Source organism: Saimiri boliviensis, chromosome 10, assembly GCF_048565385.1.
Source record: "Saimiri boliviensis isolate mSaiBol1 chromosome 10, mSaiBol1.pri, whole genome shotgun sequence".
NCBI classification, from domain to species: Eukaryota; Metazoa; Chordata; class Mammalia; order Primates; family Cebidae; genus Saimiri; species Saimiri boliviensis.
Genome location: NC_133458.1, coordinates 63,853,080 through 63,877,674, shown reverse-complemented (window position 1 = coordinate 63,877,674; position 24,595 = coordinate 63,853,080). Strand labels below are relative to the sequence as shown.

The window sequence follows — 24,595 nt, the reverse complement described above, 5'->3', positions numbered from 1 at the left end:
ATGTTAGGTTCAGAGCTGCCCGAACCAGAACTGGGGATGCGGAAGGAAGAGAGTCTACTGCTCTCTCTAGGTCCTGGGCAGCCCAATTATTGTTGGGTATCGGGAAACTGTCTCCCCTATGAGTTTAAAAAGAAAGCTGAGCGCCCAGGGGGTGTGACAGTCACCTGTGGGGGAATTGGAGGGCTTTCTCGCTCTCCACCGCCCCACCCCAGGCTCCAGGCTGATGGCCGTTTTATCGGCCCGCAGCTGGCGCGCCCGGGCAGAGGCTGGCGAGTCGCCAGTGTGGGCGGCGGCCCCAGCCGTGCGCTCCGGCCGCGAGGGCTGCAGGCTGGGCGCCGGGCCTGCGGAGCGAGCCCGGCGGGCGGCCGGAGCTGCTCCTGGGGGCCGGGGCCTTCGCCCTGGCTGCAGCGGGAGGCGTCTCTGAGGCCGGACGCGCGTGGGGGGCGGGGGCGAGGCCGCGGCGAGCAAAGTCCAGGCCCCTCTGCTGCAGCGCCCGCGCACCCAGAGGCTCTGCCAGACACGCGTGAGGTCCGAGGTGAGGAAGGCCCGGGCGCGCCTGGCCGCGAGGGGACAACCGGGATGTGGGGCGCGGGGCGGGAGTGGCGGGACCCGCATCCAGAGTCCCTGGGCTCCGCGACCCGTGCGCCCGGCGGGAAGCCCCGAGCCGGAGCGGGTGCACTTGGACCTGAGGCTGTGGTTTCTCCCCAGGCTGAGATGGATCTTGAGGCGGCAAGGAACGGAACAGCTCGGCGCCGTGGGAGAGAGGAGGGCGACTTTGAACTGGGCAGCAGCAGGTACAACCCCAGCAGCCACTGGCTTTTCCGTTACACGCGGATCAGCAGGGTCAAGTTCACCCTTGGAAAGAAGTTGTAAAAATCCGTTGATGCCTTTGAAACCTCCTTTGGTTTGGAGGCTTCTTTGAAGGGTCTTTGCCTCCGGTTCTGACCTTGGAGCAAAAGTGTTACATGGTCTTAAAGAAAATCGCTGAGGCTCCTTTTGGAATAGATTCAGAAAGAAAAGGCTGTCTTGAAAAGTGTTCCCTTCCCTTTGTGCAGGGGGGATTCAATGAATGTCTGTGTTGCATACCATTCCTTGTATTATGTAATTCTTAAAACTTTTACAAATGGCTTTCATATGCATCATCTAATTGTTCCAGCTTATAGGGTGTCAGACATCTGCTGTTGATGGCTGTGCTTTTTGAACAAGGGTAGTAAAGCAAAAACTCCCTCCCCTCCTGCCCATCCCGTTATATCTCTTTCTCTGAGTCTTACTCCTCCCCCTCCTCCCATTGCCAGGCTTGTTTGTATTTCTCCTTTCTGGGAGGAGAGGTGGCGAGGGGGACCTTAACGTACCTCCGAATCCGTTTTGTTTAAGTCCAAAGGGGAAACAGCGCTTCCTTTCCCTGAGTGTCTTTCTTAGTTCCCTGGCCCTTGTTAAGCTCACTTCACAGGCTTTATGAGCCAGGCAGAAGCTCCCAGTCAATGGCGTGTGTCTTTGTTTCCTCTTTCACTGTGGGAATAGTGAATCATTTTCCCCTTTAGCCTGAAATAGTTTATGAGGCTATTACAGTCTCTGAGTTCATGCCAGGCTACCCAGAAATAATTGACCTGTGTCAAGTGATCACCCAGAGTGACAAATTTATCAGTTTCTGTAGTTTGTCCTCAAGCTGCAAGGGGCTTGATTAGCTAACTGAAAACATGCCTATCTGATGCTTCAACTGGAGCATTATTTTAGTCTGTTAATGTGTTTGTGCAGCGATCTTGCTGTATTTCTTCTAAGTACCATGGTATTTTTTCATAGAAAATTTAGTTTTGCCATATAGAATTGAAAAAGTGATAGATGGTGTTACTTCCAGTACAAAAATATGATTTTCATCAGCTGGCTGTTTAGGCTGGGATTGACTGTGAGTCTATTAATAGATGGCATTTTCATGAAGAAGGCTATTTATGTATCGCACTGGCTGAACATTTGATGCGTGTACAAAGGAGCTATCCCTGCAAAAAGTGTAGTAACACTTCAGAACCCAGGAAAGGCCTCAGAGGGGAAGCCCACAGCTTCTGCTGGAAAGAAGAAAGGGGCTAAAAAGAGAAATGCAGAAAGTTAACAATAAGTTAAGATGACAAGGTTATGAAACCAAATGTCATGAGACTACTTTTTATAAAAGCAGACCAAAGATTATATATTTAAAGGAAGTTAAGCTTGCTTCAATCAAGTTAGTGATATGCTTGTTCTAATCATGTTGCTATGCCCCGTGACACATTCTTTTGAACATATTTGGGGCAGATGTTTGTCCAGTGATTTTAGTCAATGCTTCATATAATTTGGAATCATCTTATGAGTAAAACTTTATCATTTACCTGGATAAATGCATCATATATATGTAAAAATCATGATATATATAAATCATCATATACATAAAAATCACCATATATATAAATCATCATACACACACACACACACACACACACACACACACACACACACACACAGAGTCCCTCATGGAGTTTACATTATAGTATGGAAGACAGACATAACTAATGCACATACTAAATAAGTAAACTACAGCCAATGTTAGAAGGTAATAAATGCTATGGAAAAAAATCAGAGTTAAGGAGATCAGGAGTGCAAGGTGGGGAGTACTTTGCAATTTTAAGTAGGGTGGTTAGAGTAGATCTTATTTTGGAGGCAATGTTTGAGCAAAGATTTGAAAGAAATGAGAGGAGACAGCTGTGTGGGAGAGCATTCCTGGAAAAGGTAACTGTCAATGCAAAGACCCTGAGTTCTGAGTTGGGCACATGTTTGGTAAGTTCATGGAACAGCAGAGGGTCCAGGCTGGTTGGCGCAGAGTAAGCAGGTTTGGGAGTAGGGATGTGATCAGAGAGGAAGTAAGGAAACAGATCGTGTAGGGCCTTAGAGGTTAATGCAAGGATTTTGGCTTTTATTGCAAGACAAAAGAAAGCCATTGTAGGTTTTTGAGAAAAGATGTAATGTATAGCTTGTGTTTTTAAATGATTCTCTGATTGCCAGTTGAAGATAAACTGAAGCAGTGTAGGTGGAAGTAGAGAGACTAGGCTGGGGACAGCAATGAAAGTGGTGAGAAGTGGTTGAATTCTAGATGTACTTTGAAGGTATCAGCAAGATTCCCTGACACCACTCCCCACAATCCTTCAGAAGAATGGTCATTCCTAATTTTAAATCAACATGATTTTTTTAAATTTTAGAAAATGAATAATTTAATTGACTTAGCAGACACTGTTAACATACTTATCTTCTCTGTGTATGTGAGCTCTGTAAAGCAGGCAACCATTTCTTATGTATCCATATATCCTTGTAGCACCTTGGACAGTTACTTTTGTACCTGCGGTGTTTGTTAAATTGAATAATTTTGACATTTTGTGAATATCATTCTTATATTTGAAAATATAATAGTTGAACGTCATAACTAAACACATTTATGTTCAATTGGCTGTAAAACATTTTATAACAGCTATCAATTTAAGCAATTATATTTTTTGCAGCAACCAAAACAGGAAAAAAATGAAGAAAGTGAAATTGATTGGCCCATTAACATTGGTAAGCTATGAAATGTTTAATGTGAATAATCCTACCTTTTATTCAAATTTAAGTATTGAATCAATTGTCTTTAGAGCAAGTACTTTAAGATTGTCTAGCTAGGTGAGTTGACTCACATCTGTAATCCTAGCACTTTGAGAGGCTGAGGTGGGAGGGTTGCTTAAGCTTAAGAGTTTGAGACCAGCCTGGACAACACAGTGAGATCGCATCCCTACAATAAATAAATAAATAAATAAATAAATAAATAAATAAATAAATAAATAAAAATCTTTTTTAAAAAAATTAGCCAGGCATCGTGGTGTGAGCCTGTAGTCCCAGCTACTTGGAAGGCTAAAGCAGGAAGATTATAGGAATCTGAGGCTGCAGTGAGCTATGATCATACCACTGCACTCCAGCATGGGTGGCAGAGTGAGACCCTGTCTAAAAACGACAACAACAAAAAACTGTCTGCAGTCAGCAATAAATTGTTCTTGCTGCACCTGTGCCGTCTAGGTTTGGCTTATTATTCAATGACCCACATTCTCAAGATGGATGATGTTTTTAAAAAGTAGAACAGGCTGGCAGTGACACAGGGCAGAGCTAGCTGGTGTGCAAGGAAAGTGAAAATGGGAACTATGTTAGTAGCACAATGCAAACTCAACAGTTTCAGGAAAATGCATTTCTGCATTTGCTTCACAAGCCCTCACCCCAAATGTAGCTTCAGATAAGCTTGCATATCAAGAAGATAATTGTTAACTATGTTAATTTTAAATTAAGGAATCTACATTCACATTTGGCTTCCAAAAAAAATGTCTAAATAGGGGGTAACTATTAGGGATTCTGATTATGCCTAAAACAGTTTTCAGTGCTTTTCTGCTGGTAGAAGACAAGACAATATTTTTGGAAGTAATCTCCTATTCTGGTTTTCATTTGAAGTATGTCTCACAGAGGCAGTGCAAGAAAGCCTTTGCCATTTTTAGTCAATATGATGTGTTTCAAACAGGGCCAGCCATTATTTGATAGCAAAGAAGTTAGAATTAAGTGTCATGTCAGCTGAAATCCAACTTAGTAATTAAATGGATAAAAAGGCACCATAACATCCACACTCTCAAACATTGCTGTGTACCTCTCAGGTAACCACAAAGCTCCTATTCATTGTCTTCTCCCCAATTTTTTGTTTGTTTGTTTGCTTAAAAAGGCTCAGTAAGGGCAATTTAAAAAAAATAGTGCTTTGGTGAATAAAATGTTTATAAAATGAAAGTTGGTTTTAATGCATAGGTTTTAAATCTGCCTCCTACAGAAAATAAAATCCTACAAATCTTAATGTAGAAGCAGAAATTTTCGTTTGAATTTAAAAGTTTTAGTTTAAGTTAAATTTAATCTTTATTTCACCTCTTAATAGATATCTTAATAGATTTTTTTTTTCTCCTGAAAGAGATTGAGGATAAAACTATGCTCTAACAGGAGTTAAAAATATATTATCTTTGTGGAAAATCACTGAAAACAAATCTAGGTTTACTTAGGATGTTGCTGTGAAATTCACGTAATTTTAAATGTATGCTTAGAGGCTGTAACATTGTATTCAGTTAATATGAAAACATTTAAAATGCTTTTTAATGTTAACAACCTGACCCTGTGCTTTTAAACTGTGGCTGACAGACCCAAGTGTTCTATATTCTTTTTCCTGGAACCACTAAAAACGAACCTTTGGGACACTGGTCCCTTTGTAACAATTTTAGGGACCCAGCTCCATTGGCTCTTGACTTTACCTGCTCCCATTGTTTTATTCCAAGCTTTCTCTGGCTTCTGACCCTTTGCCTCTTTCGGTTCTCTTGCTTGCCCTGTGTGTTTGATGATGGAGTTTGTTCCTGTCCCTGAAACCTTGCCTGAACTTCTGAAACTCTTTGAGAATGGTTTGCACACACACACACTTTCCACCATGTGCCTCTAACCTCAGCCTCACCCGGGGTATTGACCCGGTCTGACTTAACTTCAGCCTTCAAAGGCTCCACTGAGCCAAGCCTGACTCATCACCCACTCTCCCAACAACTGTTCCTTGTCCCCAAAGAGGGCTGGAGTTGGGGAATGGGCAGAGTAAAACATTTTAAAAGAGAGAAGAGAAACAAACAAAAAAAGACAGGAAGCTATGGAAATGGAAAGGTAAGAGGAGGAAAATGTAGTCTAGAAGGCAGAGGAGGAAAGAAGAAACAAAGAGAAAGAGAACCAAAAATAGGTCAATCAAAAACAGAGAGAAACGGTGTGAAATGGGAGAGGTCTAAAAAGACAGTAACAAAGTCCTTTGAAGTGTTAGAACGCTGATCTGCTGGTTAGTTCTTGTGGGTTGTGCCCTTCACTGCGGCAAGTGGTAGCACCCTTCCCCTCTGTAGGCAGTACTGCGCCCAAGATCCTCCGTGTGGTCCACCAGCAAGGCCTTCTCTCTCTCTAATATCCTCTCTCACACTTTGTACTGTGCCCTTCAGGAATTCCACTGCCAGCAGTTACTTAAGCATTCAATGTAGTTTCTAGTTACCTTCTTGTTCTAAGCCCAAATTCTTCCTACTTCCTCTACACTTGCTGATTCTTCTCCAGAGAACTCCCTCTTACCTTTCAAGGTTCTGCAAACTTGGCAGGTGACATTGGTGAAAAATAATTTAAAAAAAAAAAAGGTTCTGCATAAGGATTCCCATGAGCAGGACTTCCCTAAAGTACATATATAGACATACTGTAATGCCTGTTGTGCTTCACTACTGAATTGCCTTTTTATAGCTAACTCAAATCTTGTAAAGGGATCTTTTTTTTTTTTTTTTTTTTTGAGACGCAGTTTTTGCTCTTGTTACCCAGGCTGGAGTGCAATGGCGCGATCCTGGCTCACCGCAACCTCCGCCTCCTGGGCTCAGGCAATTCTCCTGCCTCAGCCTCCTGAGTAGCTGGGATTACTGGCACACGCCACCATGCCCAACTGATTTTTTTGTATTTTTAGTAGAGACGGGGTTTCACCATGTTGACCAGTATGGTCTCGATCTCTTGACCTCGTAATCCACCCACCTCGGCCTCCCAAAGTGCTGGGATTACAGGCTTGAGCCACCGTGCCTGGCCTTGTAAAGGGATCTTATATCAGAACTCGGAGCATCTATTTTCCCCGTTTTAAATTCTCACTCTGAAATATTCTGAATGCTTTTTTAAAGAATGTGGTGTGTTTGTGTGTGTGGTTTGTGCGCGCGTGTGTGTGTGTGTGTGTGTGTGTGTGTTTAAACTTAATGTCTTTCCCTAGCTGTTCTTAATTTATTACCTCAGGAGCTCTGGGAGATCAAATAATATTTCTTAAACCTTTATCCCTTCTGATTGTATTGTAATTATTTGCTCAAATCAGATACTGATTAAACAGCATTAGATTGATTTCTTCACAGAATACAAAATAAACAGAATCATGAAATTAAGCTGTTAATGATTTGAAGACTTCCTTTTCTAAGACATTCATTTGCAACTCTGAAAAAAGTACTGACTTTAAATACAAATCCGAATAACATATAATTATGTAAAAGGAGAAATTCTATTCCACAGCTAAGTATGATTTTATTTCCTTTTTTTAGTTTCGATACTCTGATTGGCAGGATAAACTGTTTATGTCCCTGGGTACCATCATGGCCATAGCTCACGGATCAGGTCTCCCCATCATGATGATAGTGTTTGGAGAGATGACTGATAAATTTGTTGATACTTCAGGAAACTTCTCCTTTCCAGGTAAGCATTTCTTTACTTTTTAAAAATAATCCATAGCATTTCTTTAACTGGGTAAAAGTTTTAGAGTTGATTTTACTATTCATTGTCATCTTGTTTAATGATTTGGATATCTGGATGACTCCAGATATCATAGAAGGAGTTGTACAATTCTTAGAAAATTGTTCAAATGCTCATTTAAATTTCAAGAAATACATGTATTATTGTTGGATAATACATGTATTTTAATACAAGTGAAGGAAACACACAGGAAGCTTCTAAATAAAGTAAGGAAGTCACTCTACTTGGGAACAGTGGAAATGTAACAGGAGTATATCCATGCAGTATCCATCCCATTAATAGTGCTGTTGGGTTTCAAAACACATCAGTTAAACATGGCAGTACTTCCTAGCTGTGTTTAGCTTATAGATCTGCTTCTGGGTCTTCTTGTTTTCTCTCCCCTTCACCTTAAAAAAAATTATGCCCATTTTCTGTCTCTAATTTTGGATCAACCAGGTTGACTGGATCTTGAGATGGCACTTCACTAAAGAGTGAATGGATTTAATATGTCCCTTGGAATTCACCCAAAGGGCTATAATTACTGAAGAGCCAAAAGAGTCCCATAAGTTAATGTTATCAATAAGAGGGGCCCTGACAATAGCATTAGAGTGGGGTTCCAATAGACGTGGTTGTTTTCTTTTTTCTTTTCTTTTTTTTTTTTTTTTTTTTTGAGGCAGAGTCTTGCTCTGTTGCCAGGCGCCAGGCTGGAGTGCAGTGGCACAATCTTGGCTCACTGCAATTTCCACCTCCTGGGTTCAAGCAATTCTCCTGCCTCAGCCTCCCAAGTAGCTGGGACTACAGGCACGCACCACCATGCCCAGCAAATTTTTGTATTTTTTCATGGAGATGGGGTTTCACCATGTTGGCCAGGATGATCTCGATCTCTTGACCTCATGATCCACCCGTCTTGGCCTCCCAAAGTGCTGGGATTACAGGCGTTGAGTGACCACGCCCAGCCAACACGTTTATTTTCATAGTAACAAAATTCAACATAGAAAAGAGGATTTTCCTGCTTTCTACCAAGCCCAAGGGCTCTTTTCTCTAAGAGATCTTGTGGGGATGGGGCTGGAGAAGACTCAGTGAAGCTTTGCTGTTGCACCGATGGTAGAATATTTTCAAAATGCTGGTAAAGGAAAGGTAGCTTTCTTAGCAAAGATATCTAAGAAAAAGTATACTATATAATTTAGATAGCATTGAATAAGAATTTCGAGTGTTCACTGACTGAGAATTACATATTTAGTTACTATTGTAGGCCTTACCTGTAATTTCCTAAGAAAATAGGATTGCTTGATGAGTACAACAGAATGTTCACATAAATGTTGATAAATATTAATGCCTTTAAAAATCCAGTAAAAGCATCTTTTGAATATTTAAAGAAAACTCCTATAAAAAACAGTTTATATATTTATTCTCAAGTAATATTATCTGAAAAAGAAACCTCTTCATAATAAAATTTTTCATTGTGCTTACTATGTGCTAGGTCCTATACTGAGCACTTGACATATATTTTTCTACTTTACCCTCGCAAGAACAATACTGCATAGCAGGTGATCTTATCCTCTGTGATAGATGATGAAACCAAGGCTTGAAGAGGGCAAATAACTTGTCCATAGTTACACTGCTGGTGGGTGTTAGGACAGAATTCAAACCCAGGCCTTCTGCCATCCAAACCATGCTCAATATCATATATATTATAGTGTCAATATAGATGATTAGAAAGAAAAAGTGCTTGGGAAAGTTGTAAATGGATTGCTTATTTGTGACTAGTGACCAAAACTTTAACATAAACACTGTGAAGTTGAGCAGGATACATAGTTTAAAAAGTCTAAAGAAATGGGAGAGGTAGGAATTTTCTATTTGTTTTCCTAGAAAATCTATAGATTTACAACATATTGATTTCGTATACAAACAGAGCAAGATGATGCCCATACTGAGACACCTCAGTTAAAAATTTATTTCTTATGGAATATTATGCAGCCATAAAAAATACAAAATCACCAGCTACTCGGGAGGCTAAAGCAGGAGAATTGCTTAAATCCAGGAGGCAGAGATTGCAGTGAACTGAGATTGCACCACTGCACTCCAGTCTGTGTGACAGCGCAAGACTCTGTCTCAAAACAAACAAAAAACAAAATTGTGTTATTTGCAGTAACATGGATGCAGCTGGAGGCAATTATCCTAAGCAAATTAACACAAGAACAGAAAACCAAATATTGCATTTTCTCACTTAGAAGTGGGAGCTAAGCATTGGGTACACATGGACATAAAGATGAGAACAATGGACACTGAGATCTAGAGAGGAGAGGGAGGGGAGCAAGGATTGAAAAAACAAAGACTGGGTACTATGCTCACTACCTGGGTGATGGGATCATTCATATCCCAAACCTCAGTATCATACACTATGATTGTGTAACAGACCTGTGCCTATACCCTCTGAATCTAAAATAAAAATTGAAATTATTTTAAAAAGAAAAGTAAAAAGAAATGCAGACTCCCAGGCCACATCCTGGACCTACTGAATTAGCAATAGTATTTCAGCGAGACCTTTCCCTCCCCACAGTGAATCAGAGAGGCAATTATGCCCATTAATGCTCAAGGGTCTATTAAGTGGTCTGATCTTCCAGATGCAGAGCTGGGTTTCCCACCCAGCCCTTTGGTCTTAATAGCAGGACAATGACTCTAGAGGAACTTATACCACCTGCCCTTGATTTTCATCTTATTTCATCTGGAAAAAAAAGAAAGAAACTGCCAAGATGCTACTCCAGCTCCTGAATTGTCAGCATCATCTCTCCACTGCCTCTACTTTGAAATTATCTTTGGGTTTCACATTGCCTGATTTTCAAACCATAAACCACCATTTATTAGAGCAACAATAGAATATTTTTGTGGAATAAGAGACCCAGCTTTATCTGTTCATGTATGGTCTAGCACCTCCTTTCAAGTGTCGCAGATATTCTCTCTCAGTGACTCACACTAGCCTTCCAGTGAAGCTCCTGTATGTCCATAAAATATCTGTGAAATAATGTAGAGAATCCATTGATTATTTCTAGGGAAAGAAAGTGAGTGGCTTTGAAAATGGGTGGGTGTGATGTCTCCCTGTATTCTCACTTGTAACTGTTGCTATATACACTTTTACCAATAAAAAAAAAAATTAAAGTAAAAAAAAATGTTAAATAGCTTCTACACAGGGTTAATCCAGTTAACAGATGGTTGGAAAAATGAAATATGGTAGATACATACAATGAAATATTATTCAGCCTTTTGAAAGGAAATAACTTCTGACACATGCTACATCATGGATGAACCTTGAGGATATAATGCTAAATTAAATGAGCCACTCAAAAAAAGATAAATACTGTTTGATTCTACTTTTATGAGGTATCTAAAGCAAAATTCATAGGAACGGAAGTGGAATGGTGGTCAGTTGGGGTTGTGGGGAGGGGCAGTGAGGAGCTGTTGTTTAATGGGTATAGAGTTTCGATTTTGCAAGATGGAAAAGTTCTGGAGGTGTGTTGGACAACAGTGTGACTATACTTAACACTACTGAACTATACACTTAAAAATAGTTAAGATGGTAAATTTTATGTAGCATGTATTTTATCACAATTAAAAATTGTAAAGTCAGATTAAAACAGTACAACTCACTTATCACAGATGATTTCTCTTTTGGACCAACTTCATTAGTTCTGTTTTTGTTTTTACTAATACCAGAATAATTCCCAGATTTCTTATTTGGAGCAGTTTGCTTGTTTTTGTTTTTGTTTTTTAACTTGTACCTAATTATGAAACCGAATGGCTTTGAAACTGGACATGGAAGAGAGGTGTCATGGGCTGTGCCCATGGCCAAATTAAAGGTCTCTCTGGGGAACGGCACAAGCAAGTCACTTACAGACCTGTAGTTGCTGCAGTGATAAACTCGCAAGAGTTGCCAACTTTGTTTCAGTAGCCTCCGAATTATAAACACCCCTGTTATGGCACTTGTTACCCTATAGCATGTTTCTCATTAGGCTTACTGGCTGTTGTGAGATTTAGAATGGGACATTTCTCAAATGTTATGAGTTTCCAACATCCACTCTTTGGTCATTTGTAAAAATAATATTCTCATACCTCTTTGGAAACAATGAAATCTTTAAAGGATACTCACTCTAAGTCCAGTCCACTTATTGATGTGAGAGTTACAGGGTTTAGCAAAAATCACAGGGCTTGGGAGCAGATAGAATGAGTACTTAGCTGAGGTTCCAGCTCATCTCATATAGATGTTTACTTAGTCTATTGTTTAGAATTGTTAGATGCTTGGACAACCAGACTTAATAGGAGCCAAACGAGAAGGGAATGTTGGAAGAAAAAAAGGTTTAAATTACAAGAGGGTCTGACAATGACTTATTGTGAGCAAAGCCCGTCCTTGTCAACAGAATAAAGCTTCTCCATGACAGGGTTTTTCCCTCACAATGAGTCAGTTGTGCAGAAACTATGCACACGACATTCTGCGTCCAAAACATTAAGGACAGAGTCAGAGAAAACAGTTTTTTGGTTTTTTTTTTCTGCAGAGTATCAAGGACTTGACATCTTTTATGCTAAGTCTCTGTGACTATAGTAGTCTAGAAAATTCTGTGGGGAAATAGCTACACCCTGATTGTCCTTGCATTGCCTCTTGGTTGAGGGGAAAAAGGTGTTTTGAGCCCCAAGGTACCTTCATTAACTGTCCATAGTGCCTAGGGTGCCTGAACAAACACCAGGTCTTTATTTTATTATGAATAGTTCTGTGTGGTAAAAGAAGTCCTAGGCAACATTTAAAATTAACTAAAAGCATACAATTGGATTGTTTGTAACACAAAGAAAGGATAAATGCTTGAGGTGATAGATAGCTCTCTTTCTTCCCCTTCGAAAAAAGAAGTCCTGAGCAGAATCAAGGAAGGCAGTCATTGATTTCTTTGAGACTCAAAAGGGAAAATAAAGATATGTTTCCCTGTCTAATCCTTAATGTATACACTGCTTATTCACCCATGAGCTGTGTGACCTGACCATGAGCAAGTCTCAACCTCTATAATCCTTACTTGTCTCACCTTTGAAAGGTAAGCATAAGTTTACTGATAGAATTAAATGAGATCATTTGTGTAAAGTGTCTGGAACGTAGTAAATGATCAATAAATATTGGGATAAATTAGCTAAAAGAACTTGGAAATGAAACAATTCACTCTGTTTCTTCATTTATAAAATGGGTAAGATATATAGGTGTTCTCTAAAATGAATAGGCAGCTTCAGGAGTTTCCCAGTTCCTTATATGGGAGGCATTCAGGTGGACTGGGGTATAAGTTCTCCATCCTGGCGTATTAGAATCAACTGGGGCACTTTTTCTTTTTTGAGACAGTGTCTCACTCTGTCGCCCAGGCTGGAGTGCAGTGATGTGATCATAGCTCACTCCAGCCTTGAACTCCTGGGCTCAACTGATCCTCCTGCCTCAGCCTTCTGAGTAGCTAGAACTATAGGCACCTGCCACCATGCCTGGCCAATTTTTTGTAGAGGTGGGTTTCACCACGTTGCCCAGGCTGGTCTCAAACTCCTGGCCTCAAGTGATCCTCCTGCCTCAGCCTCCCAAAGTGCTTCAATTAAGGTGGGAGCCACTGGGTCTGGTGGGGGGTACTTTTTAAAAATGTGATGTTCTGGACTCAACCAGAGATTCTAGCTGCATTTGGCTTGAGTGGACCCTGGGCATCTGTAATTCTTAAGCTCCCCATGTAGTTCAAATGCAGAGACAGTGTTAAGAACCACCAAGCCAATGACCATGTAGAGATTGTTTATGAGACTGAAGCAGAATAGGAAGAATCTGACAAGACCAGGACTAGGCCCTTATCAGATCTAGCATGCCATGACTCTTTAGGCAACACATCAGCGTACATTTAGTTCACCTTTGTTCCAGGCAACAGAAACTCTGAGTTTCCCGGGAGCTCTGGGGCTCCTCAGGTTACTAAGCCAGCACTAGATTTCCATTCTTGGGACTCTGAGAAAGGAGCGGGTCCAATCTGAAACATTCATAGATTCTTTCCTAGGAGGGAAAGTCACATCTGCTTGGGGCTTCTGGCGAAGCTTCAGGAAGCTTTTACTCAATGAGGGAAGGTGAATGGGGAGCAGATGTGTCGCATGGAGAGAGAGGGAGCAGAAGGGAGACGCCAGGCTTTTTTAAACAACCAGCTCTCACATGAACTAACAGAGTAAGAACTCGTTCATTATCTTAGGGAGGGCACCAAGCCATTCATGTGGGATGTGTCCCCATGACCCAAACACCTCCCATCAGGCCCCACCTCCAACATTGAGGATCACGTTTCAATATGAGATTTGGAGGGAACAGACATCCAAACCATATCAATATCCTCATTGAGAGAATTTAAAAGTTTGAGGTAGGTGTTGAAAGAGAGAAAAACTTATTTAAGATTTCACCCAATTTTTTATTTCAGGGAAATTAAAAACCACAATGATTTTTACAATGATTTTAGAATAGCTTGTCTGCCTCTAATTTCAAACACTGTTCCCATTTGCCCTATTCAAAACATTAGGATGGAAATGAAGACACAGAAATGAACTGATAAGAAAAGTAAAATAGGGTACGAATCTCCAAGGTTCTGATAGGTTATAAAGAGCTAGATTAATAATCAGAAATTTCACTGTGAACATCAGTAGACATTTTAATCCTGGGGGAAAGATTATGCTGCCGTTGGGGCAGATGCCAGATCCTGACAGTAGTTTGAGTTTTAAATAAATTTGGACCTTCTCTCGCTTTGGAAAAAGATAAGGAGGATACACAGAACCATGAAAACATGACCCCTGGGCTATTTACACATGGTGAAGGAACACAGAGACCAATTCCTCTGCTAGGACCGTGGAAAATGAGAAATATGTACCCTGATGTGTTTTCTCAACAATGCTGTGGTGATATTTTATCCTATTATTTTGTGAATGCAGTAGATGTAGGCTGCTCATTTTTTCATCTGTGTTTTCTAAAAAGTAAAAATAAGTCATTATCACATGAATAAATCAGTATAGTATAGTGTTATGAGCATAGGCCAAATTGCCTGGGTAGGCTTTCAGCTCTGCCACTCACTAGCTATATGACATTGAGTAAGTTACTTTAGTTATCTGTGCCTTCATTTCCTTTCCTATAAAATGGGGATTTGTAACATAGTCTTACCTCATAATTAAATGAATTAACACACCTAAAGTATTCAGAGCAGTGCCTACTGTTTAATAAATGCTCAATGAACATTAGCTATTATTAAAACATGAAAATCAGGAAAAGTACATTGACATTTTATCAAATAAGCTCAAATTAATAGATAATAGATTTATTTCCAACTAATACTGCTTCAAAAAGCTAGAATACAGCAGTGCTGGTAAACAAGGTGTGGAATGCAGGATATTCACTAATTGCCAGTGATCACCAACTTGCCTTTGAGCAACTCAGTTATCTTCCCTGTCTAATTTTTTCTCCTGTGGAATGGATGTAACTTAGCCTTTCCCTTACTTACGTCACAAGACATGTAAAGAAAAACACACTTATAAAAATAAAATTTATTGAAATATCTGTAAAGTGCTTTGAGCCACCAAAAAAAAAATGGCCTCTTAAATCCTGTTTTTTATTTTATCTATTTCTTATTCCCTCTTCTGTCTTCTGTGTGTTTTGTGGCTTCCTTGTCTCTTCAGTGGCTCCTCTGTGCTTCCTTAGAAGGCTGCTTTGCCAAAGGTTGAGACCACGAGGATTGGGGAAAGATTTGGGAAGGCTTATCTTCTCCTGTCTTGGCCCTTAATGTCTGGTACCTAAACCGTTAGGCTCTTTACTTGAGTAAAGTGAAAAGAATGCACTTGAGTGTGCAAAGAAAAGAATATTTTTAAAGAGAACCTTAACGACAACATCTAGCTTTTATATGTTTGAATTAATATATTTTTAAAACCTGGCAATGCCTATGACTAGTTTGATATTTTAACATGTTTTGTTTTATTTTTTTTTTTTATTTAGTGAACTTTTCATTGTCGCTGCTAAATCTAGGCAAAATTCTGGAAGAAGAAATGACTAGGTAATTTATATATGTGGTGTACCTTTTTTTAAAAAAAGTTTCATTTGAAAATAATTTCAAATTACAGAGTTGGAAGAATATAAATATAACACGCATACTCTTTACCCAGATTCACCTATTATTATCATGTTTGCTCCCAACTCCCAATTTCAAGTAAGCTGCACACATCTGGCCCTTTTCTGCAGTGTAGCTCCTAAGAATAAGTGTATTTTCTCATATAATCACAGTACAGCTATCAGCTTAAGTAAATTTTAATACTTTAATATAACATCTGTATTCCGATTTTGTCATTTGATCCAATAATGTCATTTATGACATTTTCTCCTCCTTCTAGTTTCTCAGTAGATATCTCTATGCCCCGTAAGCATGCTGTTTGTATATCTCAACAGCAAAGTTGCTGATTGTAATGACTGCTGTCTGTATGCTCAAGGAGACCTCAAAGGTGACTATCTGGAAGCATTTGGAAAATTAGACAATAAAAATTCGAAAGTATTGAAATGTACTTATTATTTTTTATACTAACTTTCTACTAATTTGGTAAAACCCTCATTCCAAATTAGTTTGAATTCATGACATTTTAGCATATTATTTAAAAAATTTTCAAATTCTGACAAATAGGAAGAAAGTTTTTTGGTTCTTTTTATAAAGAATGGAAAAATCAATACGGAAAGGACTATTTCACGTGTTCAGTCTGCTTATTCCTACATTTGCAATATGTAAATAGTAGTGAACTTTTCAGTACAATAAGATACACAAATTTAGAATATAATTACGAGAGAGGAGTTAAATTGTATCCACAAATTATCAATATCATTTAAAAATGAATCATTAACTTTTTTGGAGTTAACAACAGTTATCCATTTTCTTTGGCTAACAGTTCAAGTAAACAGATTTATCATCGTGGAACTTATTATTTTATAATTTAAGAAAAGAAAAAAAAGTATGTTTATTATAATGTCCTATACAGTTTTTGTTCTCAGTTTGGTAAATTGACTAATTTCCAATTCTGAAAATTTCTCCTGAAAGAGATGAATAAAGGACAGTAGTCCTGGTGCTGTGGCTCACACCTGTAGTCCCAGCACTATGCGAGCCTGAGGTGGGTGGGTCACCTGAGGTCAGGAGTTTGACACCAGCCTGGCCAACAGAGTGAAACTCCATCTCCACTAAAAATACAAAAATTAGCTGGGCGTGGTGGTGTGTGCCTATAATCCCAGCTACTCAGGAGGCTGAAGCAGGAGAACCACTTGAATCTGGGAGGTGGAGGTTGCAGTGAGCTGAGATGGTGCCACTGCACTCCAGCCTAAGTGACAGAGTCAGACTAGGTCTCAGAAAAGAAAAGAAAAAAAAAAGGATGATATTTAATAGAGCCTTTCTCATTTTTTTCAGATATGCATATTACTACTCAGGATTGGGTGCTGGAGTTCTTGTTGCTGCCTATATCCAAGTTTCGTTTTGGACTTTGGCAGCTGGTCGGCAGATCAGGAAAATTAGGCAAAAGTTTTTTCATGCTATTCTACGACAGGAAATAGGATGGTTTGACATCAACGACACCACTGAACTCAATACACGGCTAACAGAGTAGGTGCATTGTTAATGTCACACTTTGGTAAAGAAATTAATTGCTATGTGAAAATTTGTCAAGGAAAGATTTTTAAATGAAAAAAGATACTAGACTGAGCATCTGATCAATATTAGAAATTGATCATCTGGCAGCCATGTCTGGCAGCATCTATAGCCTGTGCCATTGCATGTTGGCTTTCCCCTAGGCGTCATGGTAGGTTTATTTGAGGACCGAGCTCACATCTTATACCTGTTTATTTCTCATGGAACTTTCTACTGTGGGATCTGACAGGTGCTAGACTCTCAATAAAGATGGCTGAATGAATGAATAAATGATTGAATTAATTTGCCAAGAGACTTGCTTTAGTAATTGTTGACTCTTCGCTTATCCAACAAATATTTGAGGATGTTTCATGTGCTCAGTACCATTCTATGTGTTCATAATGTATCAGTGAACAAAGTACAGATCTCTGCCTTTTTGGTGCTTACATTCCAGTAGGGGGAGATAGATGATAAACTTTCCTGACTGGGAGTCCTGGCAACGGCATCGTGAGCAAATAAGTCAGAAAAAAAAAAAAAAAAAAAAAAAGAGAGAGAGAGAGAAGAGCAAGGCATTTAGAGCCTTATAAACCTCCGCAAAGCCTTTAGCTTTTGCCCAGTGAAATGGCAGCTCTTGGAAATTTCTGAACTGAGGAGTAACATGGTCAGACTTGCATTTTCAAAAGATCACACTGACTGCCATGTTGAGAATAGACTGGGTTGAGAATAGGGACAAGGGTAGCCACGAGGACCTCTTCCCTGTTATTTCCCTATAATAAAAATACAGTAATACTTCCCTGTTACTCTTCTTTATGACTGTTGCGATGGATTTTTTTTTAATTCTTGCTTTAAAACAGGTTGATTTATATGCTCAAAATGTTCATACTTCTCTCATAGGATTGACTCAGTAGTATCAACTTTAATGATACTAGCTTATTAGAAGCATTGGCTAATCCTGAATTTCTTCCTTTGTGCGGTGTTTAGGTGGGGAAGATGTTACTCACGAGGCTAAGACTCTGAAAGGGGCTTGCAGTCAGTGAACAAATTTTATTTGTCTATGTGTTTGTTGGATGTCTACTTCATCTTTCCAGCTGAAGACCTCCTGCCTGTAACCACTTAGGTGTGATCTTTTTTAGTGACATCTCCAAAATCAGTGAAGGAATTGGTGACAAGGTTGGAATGTTCTTTCAAGCAGTAGCCACGTTTTTTGCAGGATTCATAGTGGGATTCATTAGAGGATGGAAGCTAACCCTTGTGATAATGGCCATCAGCCCTATCCTGGGACTCTCTGCAGCTGTTTGGGCAAAGGTATGTGAAAGCTGGGCATTTTTATGTGTATTAACTGCTGCACACAGTTATCTTTAATATGCAGAAATCTAGTACTTGTACCTGTGCAGGTCTACGTTAAATGTCAGCTGAAACTACATCCAGAAACATGGTGTTAATATAGTGCTTTAATAAGGAAATTAATTTTTAACGTAATTCAAAATGTCACAGGCCAGGTGCAGCAGCTCATGCCTGTAATCCCAGCACTTTGGAAGGCCAAAGCATGTGGGTTACTTGAGGTCAGAAGTTGGAGACCAGCCTGGCCAAATGGTGAAATCCTATCTCTACTGAAAATATTAAAAACTAGCCTTGCATGGTGGCACATGCCTGTAATCCCGGTTACTCAGGAGGCTGAGACAGGAGAATCACTTGAAACTAGGAGGCGGAGGTCATAGTGAGCCAAGATCGTGCCACTGCACACTGTAGCCTGAGTGACAGAGGGAGATTTTGTCTCAAAAAAAAAAAAAAGAAAAAAGAAAATCACAGTTCTTAGTTCAATTATCTTTAGTTAAAGAAGTGCGATTTTAAAATATACCGTTACCCTCAAATTATTGCATGAATATAACAATTTTAAATAGAGTTTGGATTTGTTCTATTTATTTTAATCATTACCTATGATGGTTAGTAGCACTCTGCCAGTTTTGCCTTATAATAAAATGCACAAAATGTGCTCTGCTTCGGCCAACACTTCAGAGTTGAGAAATTTTACTGGCAATTTTTGCTCTTCGTGGGGTTGATGATTTACACAGTGAACTACTTGTATCTCTTTTGTTTTTATTCTTCCTTTGCTTTTCTCCTGAAACATCTTGTTTAGCTGTCTTATTATTTAGCAGAATGCCCATGAGGGGGTCTGAAAGTATTGTTTTTATAGTAATTAAAACTTGTGGGCTGGGGACAGAGGCTCAAGCCTGTAATCCTAGCACTTTAGGAGGCTGAGGTGGGCGGATCACAAGGTCAAGAGATTGAGACCATCCTGGCCAACATGGTGAAACCCCATCTCTACTAAAATACAAAAATTAGCTGGGCGTGGTGGCGCACACCTATAGTCCCAGCTACTCGGGAGGCTGAGGCAGGAGAATTGCTTGAACCCAGGAGACGGCGATTGCAGTGAGCCAAGATTGTGCCACTGCCCTCCAGCCTGGTGCCTGGTGACAGAGCAAGATTCTATCTCAAAAAAACAAAACAAAGCAAAAAAAAAATGACATAATAAAGGAAAGAATGGTAAATCCTTTCAAAGCAGTAAAGTTTTACTTTATTTTACCTTACAACTAACAGAGAAAAACAGTAGATGTGGAACTTGACAGTGTTCCCAAGAATGCTACTTAGAGAATTATGTGTGGATTTTCCTTTTTTCCTGACTACTCTTGGGGAGCCTATCACCAGAGTGGGTCAGATCTAGTCTTTGTGGGGTACAGAAGCAGCCACTGGATCTAGAAGACTGGCATTTGCTACATGACTATAATGTTTCCTAAAGGACAGGGTTTGAGAAGAAAAAGTAGGTTAAAGAGTTGACCTAAACTTTTCTCCCATATAGAAGTGACCACTGTTTCTTTTCTGTCCAGATACTCTCGGCATTTAGTGACAAAGAACTAGCTGCATATGCAAAAGCAGGTGCCGTGGCAGAAGAGACTCTGGGGGCCATCAGGACTGTGATAGCTTTTGGGGGCCAGAACAAAGAGCTGGAAAGGTCAGGAAGGTTCTTGAGCCACTGGTTCAAAGAACACATTTTTACATTTTGTTGCTCATTCTTTTGTGGTATGTGTTTATTACCTTCCCTTTCCTCATCTTAACCCTTCTCTCACAAAATATAAGCACCCTTTACTGATGGCTGTAGTTGAATGTCAAACTCTACAGCAAGGTTCTTAACCTTTCATGCTCTATGAACTCTTTTGGCTATGAGATAATACAAATAGACTCGCTTGTTTTTAAATCCATGAAACTTAATACGCTAGCCCTTTGGGAGGCCAAGGCAGGAGGATAGCTGGAGTCTAGCAGTTCAAGAGTAGCCTGGGCAATGTGTAAGACCCTGGCTCTACAAATTTTCATTTTAATTAGCTGGGTGTGGTGGTGTGCACCTGTGGTCCCAGCTACTTGGGAGGCTGAGGTGGGAGAATGGCTTGAGCCCAGAATGACAAGGGTGCAGTGAGCTGAACTCTAGCCTAGATGATAGAGTGAGCCTCTGTCTCAAAAAATTAAAATTTAAATTAAAAAAAAACCCAAATAAATAAAACCCCTCAAAAGCACAAATAAGTAGGATTATAAAGGAAAATAATTATATTAAAGAATACTTATCAAAATATTTTTATTTTATTTTATTTTATGCCCTTAATGACTATGAATTGGAATATAGAAGAGAAAAACTTGAGAAAATATCGACTTCGCAGTTACAGCCCAGAATTCTTTGTAGGGCCTTGTGGGTCCTCCATAAGAATGAGGAGGGCTTCCCACCCAGGCCTCTGGCTTTCAACTTTAATGATCCAGGATAAACCTGGAAAACTGATCAGCATCTGGAGGCATGTTGCAAACTCTTCTCTGAAAAAATTGCCAAGGCATGATCGACATATGAAAAGCTATGTATACATCTTTAATGTGTATATCTTAATGAGTTTGGGGATAAGCACACACCTGTGAAAAAGGCTATTCTGCTCTACTTAAATGAAAATAATTACTTAGTGTTTTACTTAAATAATAATATCCCCTAATATAGTTGAAGTATGATTCCATGTAAAGTATTTTCTTTGCCTGTTCTATGGAACTCTTGATACTCAGAACTCTTGGACATAAAAATTCTCCAGAAATTCTCCAGTATTAAAAACGAAGTGTCCCTTATTCCCCCCATTTCATTTTCTACTCTTCTATTCTATAATCCCGCTTCAAAACCAACATGTTTCTGGTTCTCTAACCTCTTCCTTTTTTCTCTTTCACTGCTGCTTCCTGTACACAATAGTCCACACAGACCACACTAACCCTCAGTTGGACCTCAGGATGTCAGTGTAATCAGTGCCGCTCCGTTAGTCCTGGTAAGCGAGCCGCCTAAGTGAAGGTAATTACAGTGTGTCCGCTGCTGTCACTAGAGCTGTGGGTCACACTGGGCAGTCTGAAGTCATCCTGCCACCCCTTGAGGCCCAGCCACACAGAAGAAATCACAGCGCTGGCTGTGGCCTGCTGGCTGCCCCCAGAGATACAGCTGTGCTCCGTGAATGCAGGCCCCAACTGGAGGAAAGTACTCTGAAGAGCTGGGTGCTTTATGCAATAAAAAAGAGAAACCTTCCGGTGGCAGAATGTGTTTTTAAAGAACTAATGAATTTCCATGTTTTATTTGCTTAAACACTAAAATTGGTGTTCCTGTGTTTTTTTTTTTTATCACAAAGAGTAATACCCTAATTTGAGTGATATTTTCACCCCAAAGTGTCATTGTATATCCAGTGGATTTTTTTTTTTAAATTTCAGGGAGCCCATATTAAATTTTACATACTCTCTGGGTCTGGCATGGAAAAGTAGACTTGATTTAAGTTGATGTAAAAAAATATTGTAATTTAACAGAACCATTCTAGACATTTTAAACTTAATATCAAATGCCAGCAGCTAGTAGTGCATTTGAATTATGACTCAAAAATATGATAGTAATATAATGAGCAAAACTCAGGAACAGATAAAGTTGAACACAATGAGACTAAAATAATAGTAAGAGAAATGATCAGGCTTGCTAACTGTGAAGCAGCTACCATATGCTAACTACTTTCTATAATTATCTGTCAACCTCACAATTCTCTTGCAAGTTAGGCATATGTAAAAAATTGAGTAAGAACTCACATTCCGTAAGTAGTGACTACCTTATAACCTTGTACATAGCTTGACAGATGAAGGTTAGCCTGAATTTTAAAAAATCAAAGAGAGAAGCCGAGGTTTATATACAACATGTAAAATTTTCATTCCTTACCCAGTGGGCAATAGGAGGATTTTCTTTTCTCCAGAGAAGAGACATTGACCTGAGTTAAGAATCTGTTTATGAGTTCCAGTGGTGTTTACAATCAATTATGGTTTTGCTTGGTTTCTCTCCTTCCCTCTTAACCCTGACTTGTGATACTGGCTATGAAGGTGATGAAGAAGCTCTTCCATATCCTAGGGTGAGCCCTCAATTCAGGAACAGCCACAGGAACGTTGGTGGACCTGGAAGGGATGAAGGGAAATGGATCAGTAAAGAGAAACCTTGGATTTGTTCTAGGCCTGGCTGATCCTGAATTAGTTCAATTCCCAAAGAGCTGGGTTTCACCATGGGTTCATTGCTTTGACTGACTTTGTTACTTAAACCTCCACCTATATAGGAGCTGAGTATGACTTGGATTATGGATTGTTATTCTTAATTATAATGTTTTCCCTCTCATTTTTCTGGTAGATATCAGAAACATTTAGAAAATGCCAAAAAGATTGGAATTAAAAAAGCTATTTCAGCAAACATTTCCATGGGCATTGCCTTCCTGTTAATATATGCATCATATGCACTGGCCTTCTGGTATGGATCCACTCTAGTCATATCAAAAGAATATACTATTGGAAATGCAATGACAGTAAGTAGTTCTCCTAACATTTATGAAGAATTATGAAAACGATATTTCTCCATCTACCTTCTCTTTTCTTTGATATCCTTCCATTTTGAAAGATGAGTGTGACTATAGGCTTTTGTTTTTGGTGAATCTTTTCTGTCCAGTGGGCAGAGCTGGCTTTCTAGAACATACAAGGAATAATTATGAGTATGGATAAGAAAACAGCATGTGGTTAGACCATTTGTGAAACATATACAATATATAAAAGGAAATAAAATTGGGATGAATTTATGACTAAATAAATATGGATGGGAGCCATCCTCCCTCTGCTGAGTTTTATTATGTAAGAAAGTAAGCATCATTATTATAGAATAGGTCATTGTACAAGAGAATGTTAAATTTATGTCATTTAAAAACATCAGCTATCTGAAATACAAGAAGAGATGTTATGTTAGTTTTTCTTATTCATCAAAATGAAAATAGCTTCCTTTTATGATTATTAAAATAACATATACGGCCGGGCGCAGTGGCTCAAGCCTGTAATCCTAGCACTTTGGGAGGCCGAGACAGGTGGATCACGAGGTCAAGAGATCGAGACTATCCTGGTCAACATGGTGAAACCCCATCTCTACTAAAAATACAAAAAATTAGCTGGGCATGGTGGCGCGTGCCTGTAATCCCAGCTACTCAGGAGGTTGAGACAGGAGAATTGCCTGAACCCAGGAGGCGGAGGTTGCGGTGAGCCGAGATCACGCCATTGCACTCTAGCCTGGGTAACAAGAGTGAAACTTCGTCTCAAAAATAAATAAATAAATAAAAAATAACATATACTAGTTTTACAAAGGATTAGGATACAGAATTTTTAAAATTAAAATTACTTATAATCTAATAATTTATATTCTCTTGATGATCATTTTTGGTGTATATCTTCCAATAATTTTCTATTTATACATGCATTTTTTTTCTTTCAAAATTGGGATCATACTACATATAACTTTTGTAACCATGTTTATGAATTACCAATATTTTGTGACCATCTTTCCATGTCAGAGACAATCAGAATAATATGTAACTATTTAAATCGAAATCTTTTAAAATCTGTACTTTCCTATCGTGTTAAAGTGAGGATTTGGTCTTTCGATGATGACTTGGGTTATTATATAAAGTGAGTATTTTCAGAATGCTTTATACAGTGATATCTTCATACTTCCTTAAGCGGTCATGGGTGTTTGGCTGGGTGAGCCCTCATTATTGCTGAGTCTATTTTTTCTCACTTCCATCTTCTCTCTGGCAGTCAGCTTGGAAGCTTACCACCCTTTCTTCACTTCCTCCTTTACTCTTGGTGTTTTATGAAGAAGGGAAGTTGAATCCTAACTCTACCATTCACCTTTGGTGATGAGTTTGTCCTCTCTGGCTTTAGTTTCCTCATCTGTAGTATGTGGACAATGACACTTACCCTGTAGAACTGAGAGTGCTGTCCCCAAAGGGAGACCAAGTAAAGCCCTCTGCATAAAGGGCAGGAACTCTATTGCATTCAACTTATAGCATCTATTTTGGTGGACATTATTTTTCTTTCTTACTGGTCTTTGTCTGTATTGCAGATGGGGGATAGATATTTGATTGATATTTGGGTTATAGGTAACGTGAAGTGTTGCTGTGTTTTGAGAAAATCCAACTTATATTTAGAAGTTTTACCATGCCCTAAGAGAAAGAAATAATTTACCTTCACTT

General features: G+C 39.3%; 1 protein-coding gene across 4 annotated transcripts in view; it reads left to right on the top strand.

Annotated features, from left to right (window-relative positions):
- The first annotated feature begins 290 nt into the window (after positions 1 to 290).
- ABCB4 (ATP binding cassette subfamily B member 4) overlaps positions 291 to 24,595 on the top strand; it is a 68,669-nt gene continuing 44,364 nt past the window's right edge. Inside the window, exons 1-9 of one of the 4 annotated variants that reach the window (XM_074379352.1) lie at positions 291 to 535; positions 709 to 794; positions 3,519 to 3,573; positions 7,143 to 7,293; positions 15,338 to 15,395; positions 16,782 to 16,973; positions 18,131 to 18,302; positions 19,883 to 20,007; positions 22,717 to 22,888. In XM_074379352.1, the coding sequence (XP_074235453.1) occupies positions 715 to 794; positions 3,519 to 3,573; positions 7,143 to 7,293; positions 15,338 to 15,395; positions 16,782 to 16,973; positions 18,131 to 18,302; positions 19,883 to 20,007; positions 22,717 to 22,888 (1,005 nt within the window). In that variant the 5' untranslated portion in view covers positions 291 to 535; positions 709 to 714. Of the gene's footprint in view, positions 536 to 708; positions 795 to 3,518; positions 3,574 to 7,142; positions 7,294 to 15,337; positions 15,396 to 16,781; positions 16,974 to 18,130; positions 18,303 to 19,882; positions 20,008 to 20,812; positions 21,341 to 22,716; positions 22,889 to 24,595 lie in introns of those variants that run through there. The other 3 variants (XM_003921164.4, XM_074379349.1, XM_074379350.1) reach the window with 3 other exon arrangements.